General features: G+C 35.5%; 1 protein-coding gene across 3 annotated transcripts in view; it reads right to left on the reverse strand.

Annotated features, from left to right (window-relative positions):
- Positions 1-13521, reverse strand: part of CSRNP3 (cysteine and serine rich nuclear protein 3) — a 191964-nt gene that overhangs the window by 70807 nt on the left and 107636 nt on the right. For all 3 annotated transcript variants that reach the window (XM_060302331.1, XM_030849768.2, XM_060302332.1), the window contains one exon: positions 8167-8337. In XM_060302331.1, the coding sequence (XP_060158314.1) occupies positions 8167-8314 (148 nt within the window). In that variant the 5' untranslated portion in view covers positions 8315-8337. The remainder of the gene's footprint in view (positions 1-8166; positions 8338-13521) is intronic.

Below are 13521 nucleotides of genomic sequence, written 5' to 3' on the forward strand. Positions count from 1 at the left end.
ATGGCTTCAAATGACTATGCATTTTAAACATATTCCAGATAAATCATTCCTTCCAATGCATCATTCTTTTGCAGCTTTCTTTAGAAATTTTTAGCTAGAATATTCCTTTGTGGTAATGAGATGTTCTGGAGTGTTCACTTATACATCTCAGATAAAGACAGCTTTGAAGATAATTTTTAAAATTGTAAGTACATGAATATTCTATTTATTCTCCAACATTTCACTGTCAACAGAACAACATACACAACTCCTTATTCCAACCATCATTACTTAATTTTACTCAGTCCTTATGAAACTGTCTTTTTTACAGTTCTAATGTACTATTCTTTGAGTGCATTATCCGTTTAATCAAGACAGCCCAAAATGTCACCAATTAAAATAACCCACATGATTGTCTTCTTTTTGAGGGGTGGAACCTACAAACTAAAAGCACCAGATGGAATATTCTATTGGACTTGTATATAGGTACACTAATAGTACACAAGCATAAACACTGAAAGCACAAAGATGTCCTCAAATACAATACTATAAATAACTCAAGCAAAAAAGACTACCAGAGGCATATTATATTTGGAGGGAAAAAGGATTATCTGAATCTTATGCAATTTAAAATACCTTAAAATCAATCTATTTTCACATTTTTCAAATGAAAAAACATGATATAATCACGGTCAGAGCTACTTGTAACAGAACTAAAACTAGATTGAGAATCTTCTGACTCCTTGGTTGTGGCTTTTTCAGTTACAACAAATTGAAGGAATTTGCAGTAGAGTCTCATTCTCACAAATTCACCTGATGCACTAGGGAAAGCAAAATCATAGCAAACCTAAATATTTTTCTTTTACAATAGCTCCCACACACAAGCAGCTACTTTACTGATAAATAAAGAAACAATGTTCTATATTAACACCATAGAAGAGGCAAAAATGTTATGTGGGATTTACTGTATATACACTATAACAGTGTATAGTGTTAATATTTTGCATACTTATTTTAGATTGCTCCTTTTAAAATATAAGTGAAAGTGAGAAAGTACAGCTAAAGCAGCCACCACCCCTTCTTATATCCTTTCTCTCTAGAGGAACCAATCCCCACATTGTTGTGTATCAGCCCTTCCTATGTATATTTTTACTTCCATAAAATAGAGTGTTGTCTGTGTGTTTTAATTATGTAAGTACTGTCTTATTTGCAACTTGTGTATTTCACTCAACAGTGTATATATATATATATATATATATATATACACACACACACACACACACACGTACGTTGTATACATATATATAAACCTGACTCTTCAGGTCAATCTGTTATCCAATATTTATTAAGTGCCTACTAGATACTAGGCATACAAAGACTGAGTTCCTGCCTTTGATGAGCTTACACTCATTCCTTTAAAACTCATTTTGACGGCTCTGCTTAAAGGTAGAATGTAAGGACATGCAGATAAGGACAAATAGGAAGGTAGCATTCACAGTGAAGGCAAGGTGATCTGTTGAATATGAGGTAGGAGGTGGAGGGACTTGATGAGTCTGATGAACACTCTGCTCTTTGAGATAGAAAAGAAAATGACCGTGGGCACCTTAGGAGGATGTTTTGTGGCAGTAACAGGCAGCTGAGTTTGAAAACATACAGTTTCGTCATTTTCTCCAAAACTTCCTTAAAGTGTTCGGATGTTTTGAATAAAAAGGAAATATGGAGTGAAGGATATGGGAGGAAAATGGTTGAGTCCAAGACTCCAAAAAAAAAAAAAAAAGCTGAAATAATGGAGCAAATGTAAAGGGTGGAGTGGAAAGATATGTAAAGACAAGACGTGGGTGTTATGTTGGGGGAAAACAGGATGAGGTAAAAAAAATGGGTAGGGGGAGAAAGGAAGTGGAAGGAAAACAGGTTATGGTCTGAGTTTGGAACACTGAAATTTGATATTTCGGTGATAGAGCTGTACTAGTTTATAGAACTATCCTGGGTGAAGCTGTGGACATAAGCAGCTATATGGAGTGGAGGTAAAGGACGTGAATGGAATGGAAGACTCCAGAATAGAGGTGGTCAAGGAAACATGAGGCTAATGGTTCAATGAGTTCAACATGGCTACTGACATCATGGCTTGGTGGGCAAAACTGAGATGGAAAGAAGTTAGAAAACCATTGCCAAAGGTTTTGAATGTTGGTGAAATACCAGGAGATTCAGGCAAAGAGGATGAGTATCATGAGAGACGTGGTAAAGTGTTCATGGAGAAAGAAATATTTGATATGAGCCTTGTAGCAGGTACATAACTTTATAGTTAGAGATTGAGAGGCAGAGTAGAAGACATTTCAACCTGAAGGATGGTCTAAGTAAGGTCAGAGGAGGCAGCAATGGTTGACTATTTCTGATTTATCATACTGGATCTCTCAGATCTCTCAGATGAAATGATCTGAAAATAATTCCACTGTATCAGCCAATGGCTTTTATAGTACATTCAAGTGAGTATTTTCCAAATGGACCACTAACTCGTATCTATTTCCTCCACTCGTAATTGTGCCAACTACTTAAACTCCCACATTTCCACTAAACTAAACTTAATACTTAATGACTCAACTGGTCCATGTCTGGTGTTCAGATAGGGACATGACCTAGTATAATAGATCTGCAACTGGTTCCAGGTCTGATCTCACAAGGCCAGGCTATTTGGTTCTTTTCCAACATAAGGAGCTGCAGAGTCAGAGTCTGGAGATGTCTTAATTTAATAGCTCATCAGAGGTGCCTTGACCTACGCTGCTTATCTTTTCCCACTTGGTGTCTGCTCTAACTTAAGATGCTATTTTGATCCTTGTTCTTAGAACCATATTATTACAGGGTAGTAAGGAGCTTTTGAGGGTCATGTGGTCCTAAGTCCTGCTCAAAGACTTCCCTAAAATTTCTATGTTCAGCTTCTGCCTTAACACTCCTCCATTGTTTGAAAAATCACTGATCTAGGGATAGATTGCTATGTTTGTCTTTGCTATAGTAAGTTCTCAAATTAATACCACAATGCTGAGTAGACATGATCTGTCACTGTATCTCTGAGTTGTATTTATTACTTGTAGTCTATCATTTTGACATGTCTGAAAGCACCTACCACAGAGACTGTAACATAAGATACACTATATTTGTCAAAACTGAATCTAGATTTTCAATGCATTTTAACTGCTTGGTAAAGAGAATAGATATGTTTCGGTCATACTTCCACTACAAAGTTTCATGTCAAGATCTGATTTCTTTTGATTTTTTGTCTCTAATCCCACTATGAAATGTGCAGTCATTGTGAGGGAAATGACATTGGAGGAAGACTGTGACTTGGGTGCACATGGCAGCGTATTTATGCCTGTTTATTCAGAGAGAAAAGAGAGGGAAGTAAGAAAGAAAGGAAGGAAGGAGGGAGGAAAACATTAAAATCTCAGCCATTGGATAAATTAATAATATATCTCTGAATGTTAATTTCTACTTTTATAAAATGGGTACAATAATGGCTCCTAATCACACAACAACTTTAGGATATCAAATGAACCCAAGAATGTGAAAGTGTAAATTAGAAACTCTTATCCCTATATAAGACATACACTACCTGTTTTCGTGTGCAATTTAGAATACCTATCATTTTGCCTTTTGATATTTCCACTTCCTAAATACTATATATTTATCTGTAGAAACACTCTGTTTCAGGAAAAATGTGTTCCTTTCATCATACAGCTTCTCATTACTCGTGTGAAGCGCCAGGAACCCTGAGAGGGCAGAAAAAAAAAATCATTCCAGCTTCTCTGTAGCTCTCCTTTTGACAGCACTCAAGTACAGGCTGATTGGCTATAGAGCCACAGGGATTTGATGAAACAAAGTGTTCCACAGCAATACAGAATCCAGCTACTTCTATCTCAAGGGAAGTATAAGATATGACCTTGGTTCATTGCTGGTAAGTATGCTAGTTGCCTAGCAAAACTCAAAAGTCCAAGGTAAAAGCCATATGCCTTTACTGATTTATATTTCGAAGCTTTTACTATCATAATGTGATGTGCTGCAAGTTGAATAGCTTATAGAAAGCTTAGGATAGATGGAATTTTCTACTACCATAGCTGTTGACTTGTACCACACAGTTTTATCAATTCCTATTTTGCAATGATAACAAAATGTTATGTTATACAATATGTTAATGCTTATAAAGCACTGAGTGCATCTGACATTTTAAACTTGAAAGATGAGCTCATGATGAGTGAGATTTAAATAACTGTATCTTAAAAGATCTCAGTGTGAAGCTAAATTTGGTTTCCTAATACTACACAAATTTGATAGTCATCAAAAATCCTTTTTTACTCTAAGGTAACTACTTTTTTTCTTGAAAGTAGAAAAATATATTAAAGAAATAAGATTCATCAATAACAATATTTCTAAAAATGTATGTTCATAGATTCATATGCAGATAAGATCACTGTACTTTAGCTGAAAAAATAAATAAAACATTTTATAAAAATTTGTGCATCAATTTGGGGCTAGCAAATAATCTGAAATACATTTCTAGAAACAAGAAATCTTTTAAACTATTTCTTTTACATTGGTTAACATGTTCAGATCTTTTATAAAGCAAATATTTGAGGGAGAATTTTTGATTTTGGGGGTTTTTTTCTCTCACTTTTTCTTTTTTTCCTTCTCCATAATGTGAATATGGTGAACTAAACAGACTATTAAATCAAAAAGGCACTTTTTATTAAATCAATCATTTAATTATCTTTAAAAATCATGAAAAATCTCCACCAGATTTCATTTAATACAAAGTTAAATCAGCAATTTCATAAACTAACCATTGCCAACTACCACTGATAATAAATAATGAGTTGAAAATTTCAATAAATTCTTGGGCATCACAAAATATTTCTATTTTCTTCAACAGGAAAAATAACATCTGTTGGACATAACTCATAAAAACCCTTTACTAGTTAGCTGAAGTATTGCATGATTTAGCTGATCATGCCATTTGCTTACATAAACACAATCAGAACTACAGTTATCATTTTAGTTTAAATTTAAAATTTCTTTGTTGTGGGATGTATAAATATTAACTGAAATAAAAATTAATAAATATGAAAATTAATCTATCATTCTAATACTTCAACAAATCAAATCGTTTTCAGTTTTTAAAGCACCTTACCATTCTTTGCCATTATGATACAGAGACTTTCCCTGACAGTGTAGGTAAAATTTTGTGTTCTGCTTTTCTTAACATTATCTCCTGTCTTCATACCTATCATGTAAATTAATTAATTGTATAAGCTACCATAACTTAATGCATCATTTCCCCACTCTTAGACATGTTACCTTCCTCTTCCCTGCCCCAGTTCCCATTTTTTGTTATTTCCCTCAAGAACCAACATTTTCAGTTATGCACTTTTCCCCATGTTTTTGATGTTTCCCCCTTCAGATAAATTCTCTGAAGTACAGACTTATAGATATGAATATCATTATGGCTCTTATATTTCCAAAGTGCTAAACAGACACTTTTATAAATTTCATTGCCATCAAAAGCAATATGGATGTATGCAAAATTTGTACTGCGACCTTCACCAGCACTTAGGTATTAGTATTTTCTGTTGAAGGGAGGAACACTAATTTCAAGGAGATGAAATTTCCATGATTTCATACTAATGAAATCTCATTAGTATTATTTTAATCTCTGTTATTACTACTGGTGTTAAATGCTTCAAAATATTTGCTAATCATATTTCCTATCATGTAGATTATGTTTGGGGGTGTGTATCTTAATTTATATAAAAATTTATGTGTTTTTTTATTCGCTATTCAGACAGTAACGCTTTACCATATTAACTATTAACTGCAAATATTTTTTTTCCAATATAGATTATTTTACTTTGGGATTTTTGGGGATCAGGTATGTTTAATATTTTTATATAAATATGTTAAGTATTTTGCAATGTAACTTTTTTATGTTACTTCAACACTCAGATAACAATCCTACCAAATATGAAACTTCCCCTGTGATTTGATTTTTAAAAATATTTGTCTACTTAATCCATCTGAAATGTATTTTGGCAATGTTGTGAGATGTGTTATCTAAATTTTTCTTTTTCAAACTCTAATACCAAAACCATTTATTAAATACTCCTTTTCCCATTGTTTTATAATGCCCTATTCATATACACTTGTGTGTGTGTATGTATATATATATATATATATATATATAAAATTCTTATCTATACTATGTTGAGATTTTCTCTATTTTCCTAGATCTAACATGGTACTGAAAATGTTAAACTATATAATTTTCTACTATTATTTGATATCTGGAGTGGCTTTTCAACATTTATGGCTTCTTTTAAAAAATATCCCTTTATTCTCATTAGCTTATTTTTCCAAATGGATTTTTATTATTCCATCACCTTCTAAGAAAATCCAGTTGAGGGTTTTATTGAGATTATCCTTTTATATTCATAAATTAATGTGGAAAGCTTTAACAGATTTACCTTTATAAATGTTTACCAGAAACATAACCTGTCTCTTCATTAATTCCAGTATTCTTTTCTAACTCACAATAAATCACATTTTAAAGATATGTCCAATATTACATAACTAAAGGGCAGAGTGAGATAATGGAAAAGGTGAAGGCTATGGGGTGGAACACATAAATATATGGACATATATATACGTGTGTGTGTGTGTGTGTGTGTGTGTGTATATATGTATGTCTAGGCTTTAATCCCGTGTGATCTTGGGCAAGATGTTTAGCCTCTTTGATCCTCAGTCATTTCCTTCGTAAACTGAAAGTAATGGTACTTCCAGGATTGCTATAAAGAATAGGAATAATGTATATAAAACTACTGAATCACAGCATGTACCCAGTAAATGTTAGCTATGAGAATAATTTTTAATATAACATGCGCTTAGTACTTGACATTTTATAAAGTTCCTTCATATGTATTATCTCACTTGCTCTTTGATCTTCACAGAACCCTGTCAGATGATGATGTTGTTGTTATTATCACTGTTAATATTAAGGCCAAATAGGTAAACATATATCTTCTTTTGAATCAAAACACAAGCTCATTTCACATCATAATGATATATGTAAATGTATTTGAAGATCACCTACATCACACAATAACCTTGTCCCTGAATATTTGATGATTTTTTCCTGTTATAATAAGTGTAGTTGCCCTTTCATTATATTTTCTATTAATTTTGCTTGCTTAAAGGAATGCTGTCGATTTTGTATGTTTGTTTTGTGTTCAATAGTTTTACTGAGTTCCTTATTACCTCTTAAAAATATGGTTAATTCTCTTGGTTTTCTGCGTTGTCACATTTCCAAAATAAATTTTATGTTATGGAATCACATATTAATAAAATCAGCTACTTAACTGAAAAATAAAAAAACTAAGACTAGTTATCTATCATATCATAATATATTAAAATCTTCCTGTTGTAAATATAAATTCAAGATTATTTAGCTATTAATAGTCAGTTTCCTTTAGCCTGTAGATTGTATTTCCTTACAAAATCTTCCTGTCAGTCCTTCAAACCTCACCTTGTCTGACAGGAAGGAGTGATGTTACAGTGTGGCAGAAAAAGGAAAAAGAGAAAGCATACACCTTTTTTTCCTTTGTGGGCTTTAAATATTATTCTTAAGGATAAGAGAATAAAGGGATGAGTGGAAAAGAGGTATACACTGCACTCGCACACTTGGGAGAGTTTTGCTGCTTTTTCATTTCTTAACGCATGGTTGGCTATGCTCTTTCCCACTGAACCTAGAACTTCCACTGCCAAATACATCCTCCCCACTTTATGTTTTCCTCCTAGAATATCATTTCAGCTATGGGAGGATACATATTTTTGTGCCTGGACTTGTCCTTCCCCATCTACTGTTGGAGTAGGGTGCTTCCTTTGAAAAGTAATAATAATAAAATGTCATTTTTTCCATTGAATCAGTTGGTTAACACTATCAAATAATCCACTCCCCAAAGCATTCTAAATAAAGGAACCCACTGATGCCTCAGAAATATTTCATTTTTACTTAATCATGTTTTGTTTTTAGCTCAACTGTAAAAACAAAAACAAACTAGTAATAAAAGTTAAAAAATGACCAAGATGATACAATTATTTTCACTGTAGAAGCAGACAATCGGTTTCAGGTATAGTTTCCATACTCACGGGGAAAATGATTAGAAGTGGATGGATTGACACTGTCCCCACTGTCAGCACTTTCACTGCTGGAAACTTCATCATCTGATTCCCGCACAGAGGAGCAGGGGGAGGAGCCGTCAACTTCTTCAAACTTCCTCTTTAAAATTCCACTCATCGCTGCAGCGCTGTCACATGTACCTGTAGCAGGAATGGGAGCAACGAAGCATTGAAATATCTGACCGCTGATGTGCAGCCAAGGTCCCGGAGTCATTTTTATGTGGCTTTTTATACATGAGCTGAGCTTTCCCTTGAAAGGATCACTAAGCAGTTTTTTAAAAAACATTTACAAATTAACAAAAATTAAATTAAATATGAGCAGTTGACCATTTGCTTACCAAAATGTATCAACTTTTTTAGACATAGTTCATTTTAATGCAATACCTTTATTCCTTTTTGTTGGCAAATTGAGAAAATCCACCTAAGTCCATAAGATTCTGTATCGAAAATAAACACCAATGTTCCCCAAAGTCCTAAATGATTGCTGGAAGGAACACATGTAAATATGCAAAAACTTCGTACTCAAGTTTTAAAATGTAAGAAACCTAATTAGCTGAGCACTATATGAAATCAGGTCTAAATTTTAGGTAGTTTCCATTGAAATATTACAATAAGGTGAAGTATGTCCCTATGACACCTGGTTGCTGAAGCTGCTGCTACTGTTTCGGAAACCTCCTAAGGCTAGTTAGTTGGGACGTAGCACTAGTTGGGTGGGAAGAGTGAGGTGTGGGTAGTGGATACGGTTTCTCCTAAATCCTTTCTCTAGGATGAATGGGTTTTCCCCTTTCCTTGAGCTGCCCTTTCTCTACCTTCCCCATTTACCTTGACATATACACAGTCAGCTGAAGGGCATAAACTTTCCTTGCAGTGTAAGAATATTTTCAGGAATAACTTATATATAAATTAGCTTAGATATATGTGATGGTCTTACATTGTTAAATTAATTTAACTTAGCTGAAAGTATTGCTAAATTGATTCCATGCATTCTATCTTCCATCTCATTATGTCAGCTGATTTTAACTCTCTTTTGAGTTCTTAGTTACATTATCTAGGCACTGCCCTCAGAAATCTCTGTAATAACCCCTTCTCCGTGCAGATCACAGAGCAGGCAGCCTGACCAGATCCCCTTAGCTGGGCGAGTTTTCCAAATTTTAATTCAGTAGTTTTCAAGGTCTGCTACTGGGATTAGCAGCATAAGCATCACCTGGGAGGGAAATGCAAATTCTCTCTCTTTTTTTTTTTTTTGCGGTACGCGGGCCTCTCACTGCTGTGGCCTCTCCCGTTGCGGAGCACAGGCTCCGGACGCGCAGGCTCAGCGGCCATGGCTCACGGGCCCAGCCGCTCCACGGCATGTGGGATCTTCCCAGAACCGGGGCACGAACCCGTGTCCCCTGCATTGGCAGGCGGACTCTCAACCACTGCGCCACCAGGTAAGCCCCTAAATGCAAATTCTCAAGCCTCGTTCCAGATCTACTGAATCAGAAACTCCCAGAGGGTAGGGCCTAGCACTCTGCTTTATGAAGCCCTCCAGGTGATTCTGATACATCCTCAAATTGGAGGGCCATTTGTCTAATTTCTAGTCTGTTCTCCAGTAGCTCCTTCCTTGGACTTTTCCTTCCTTGGACTTTTCCTTCCTTGGGTGTGTCCACACACCAGCCCTAGAGAGTTATATAACCCAGCACTCAATTCCTAGTCAAAATCTTCTTGGTCTGGCACTGGTGTGAATTCTATAAGTACAGTATTAGATGTCTGTTAAGTATCATTAATTTCAACTTACTTTACTCATCTATTCACGTGTTTAGTAACTGGTATGCAAATGATTGCCTCCTTGGGTGGAGTAGGGGATACAAAAAGGAGTAGAATGTGTTACCTGCTCCCAAGGAGCAAGCATCCACTATGCTGGGCTGCATGGAATTGAGAATAACCTGCAAATTCATGTTCTACTGCCTTGTTTTACTAATTTATGTCTTTTTCACGACTTATATTAACAATAGAGATAACTGATAGCAATAAGACGACACTACACTGTCTATTCTTTTGAGAATAAAATCTCTACTCTGACTGATTTTACCACTATTCAGATTAGCTTATTATTTTCTCCATCTTAAAGAGTGTGAAATGCATAAGATGTTCATGCATATCTGAGAGGGTGGAGAGAAAAACAGATATTTTAAGTAAAGTTCCTGAAAGAAAAGTAGGACAGGATATAAATTTTAAAATTGTTCACTTCAAACAAGATGCAAAGTAATTCATGAGGGAGAGACACCAAGACAAAATAATACAAAAAGGAAATCCGTGTTTAAAAAGTACATTTTTATAATAAGATATTGCAATAGGAACAGTTAAAAACCATGTCCTTAAGCTCTACTTTCCCATCTGACCTCCCCCAGCTTCCTTAAGAAAGGCAGATTTCTCAAGGATACCCAACAGGCCCAAAGGAAACTATATTCAAACATGGCAAAACGTGGTACGTGGTACTCTTCTCTTCCTTTCTCACCTCCTCAAGCACGAGAGGGGAAATTTTTGGAGGGATGATGAGGGAATTCAAAAGTCTCTTTTCCCTTTGTTATTACATTTGTACTGGCAAGACTTGAAGCAATGGAGTTGAAGGTTGGCTGTAATTTCTGTCTACATCTTTGAGACTGAAAGAGCCTGAGCTATTCCCAGGTCAAAGGGACAAAGGAACTGACTGTTTAAGGTGGGATTAGTATCTATGCTGGAAATTAAACATTCAAATAATTACAAGTGGGCATAACTTTAACTTATACCCATGAAACTGGTTAAGTGCTAAATTGCCTGTGCAGCAACCAAGCGAAACACCTATCTAGTTTCACAGCCTTTAAAAAACATTGTGAGCATAACAAGATGTCCTAACGAATTATGAGGGCCAAATGACCTATTGCTTACAAGTATATAGACCTTGATCAAGACCTAATAGTGGAATGGTAATGGGAGCATGTGGTTTTCGCCTACAGCATCTATACTAGCTCACTAGGAAAGAAAAGAATACAAGAATTTAGGAAAAAAAAATAAAAATAAAAGAAAGAAAAAAAAAAAAGAAAAACAAAGAGATCCTTAAACAAATACTAAAAAAAAAAAAGAATTTAGGGAAAAGACCCTGTTAATAAAGGAGTTGTATATACTTGGTTTGCTTGTACCCTGTATTGGTTCTCTCAGAATTTGAGGACGACAATAGGTGTCTAGCTAGGTATAGATGCAAGTGAGCAGAATCAATGCTTGTCCTGTGGCTGCCATAGCTCCTTAAATAGTCATTTAATAATATATTTTTGTTCCCAAAGACGAGGCATAATTAAACTTGGTAGGTATGAAGCCAGTGAAAAAGTGGTCAACATTTCAAGTTGGCAAACAGCATCAAAGCTCAAAGAACAGAAGATAAACCTGAACAGGCATTAATTTACTCTAAATATGATAAGCTGAGAATCTAAGTCTCGTTATCAGCCATTTAAACACAGCTACCATTTTCCAATTCAAGAAACACATGTTAGTCAAGGGTATCACCATTTCTCATTTGGACTAGGACAGTCACATCCTAATTATTCTCTCCCATCCACTACTGTTTGCTTTCAATGGGTTTTCCAGATTGGAGGAACAATGATAAATATAAATTGCAAATGTGATCATGGTCAGCAGCTTAAAACTCTTAAGTGGCTTTGGATTACCTTAGGATAAAGTTCAAAATCCTCAAAATGGCTTATAAAGTCCTTAACAATATACTCTGGCTAACTCTGGCTAACTTCATCTTCTTTTTGAGCCATTGGCCTTTTTGCCAATATTTCAGCACTAATAATAATTCAGTTTCTCTAACCTGCTTTTTCTCTCTGGAATCTAAGTCTTTTGATGTATGCATGATTCTTTCCGATCTACTTTTTGATTTCTTTTCCCACAGCACTTATCACCTCCTAAATCCATATTATTTATTTATGTATTTTTAGGTTTATTAATTATTTTTTTTTGTGGTACGCGGGCCTCTCACTGCTGGAAGATACCAGGGCAGGGATCTCTGAACTGATGTTCCAAGGGTCTAGAACAATGCTTTGTATCTAATAGAGGCTCGGTAAATATTTGTTTGATGAATGGATGAAACCCTTCTATTTCCATACTTTAATTATTTTGTCAGTGTCTATTTTCTCTGATAGACTAAAAGCTCCGTAAGCAGAATCATGTACATCTCATTCACCACTCTATCTCTCCTATCAAAATATCTGGCATATTTGATTAGATGAGAATTAAAATGAGATGAAATTGACCTCAAAGCGTCATATAATTTTTTTTTTTTGCTTGCAAGCAACCCAAAAGCCAATTCTAGCTAACTTAAGCACAAAGACATCTGTTGGAAAAATACTGAACTAGTTCATGCAATCTAAGATAGAGCTGAAATGAAAAACTGAGGAACTGCAGGAATAAGGACAGCTTCTGGGATTATGGTTGTAGAAATTCCATGATCCTTTTTTTTAGAGCACCATAGTTACCAGGTTTAAGCCCAACAACTTCTACGTCTCACAGTTCAAGTTTAATGTTCCAAAGCATGAGCAACCTTTTAGCCCGTTTTGGGTCAGGTGTCAGCCCTGCGACCATTCGACTACGTGGCCAGTAGACAAGGAGCCAGCCAATTTGCTATCACCTCAGAGAACCTCACTCAGAGGCTTCAATGAGTTCAATTGCATTTCAAAGCCAATATTCTTTCCTTGTCTAACACTGATTTATCTAATTTTTTCACTTATTAATATAGTCCGTTGTTGGGGAAGCTAGTAAAGTAGTCTTGTTCTGGCTTCAGAGGCGACTGGATAATGATGCTAAAGCTGACTGCATGCCTAACTGCTGAGCTACACCCAGGCCAGAATCAATAATAAACCCCTAGATAAGATAGAGCGTAAGTCATGGGACTTCTTTCACCTTGAGGGTCTGGCCAGCCCCTGGGGATCAAGAACATTCCAAAACTTATGAGTTAAGACCAAGGCATTTATGACAACAACCAGAGCTGCAAACCTGCAAGTAGGCTGATTGTTAGCGGCCTGCGGCCTGGTGCTAAACGCTGGGCTCCTTCGAGTGGCAAACTGAAGTCTCACCCGAGGGGTGGACCTTCTCAACTGGGACTCCAGATTGCTGTTCAAGGGACTTCCCAGCGCTCCTTGGACCTGGATGTAGGTGCTTCCCCAATTCGGTGATGTATATACCTCTGCCTTTACTATTCTTTCTTAGTTATACTATTCTTTTCTTAATTAGTATACTGTTATTTGTTAATTCAATAAACTCTCTCTAAATTCGTGTTTAACTGAGTGTAGAGAGGTTATTTTGCGAGCCAAT

The sequence above is a fragment of the Globicephala melas genome, chromosome 7, assembly GCF_963455315.2.
Source record: "Globicephala melas chromosome 7, mGloMel1.2, whole genome shotgun sequence".
Lineage (NCBI taxonomy): Eukaryota > Metazoa > Chordata > Mammalia > Artiodactyla > Delphinidae > Globicephala > Globicephala melas.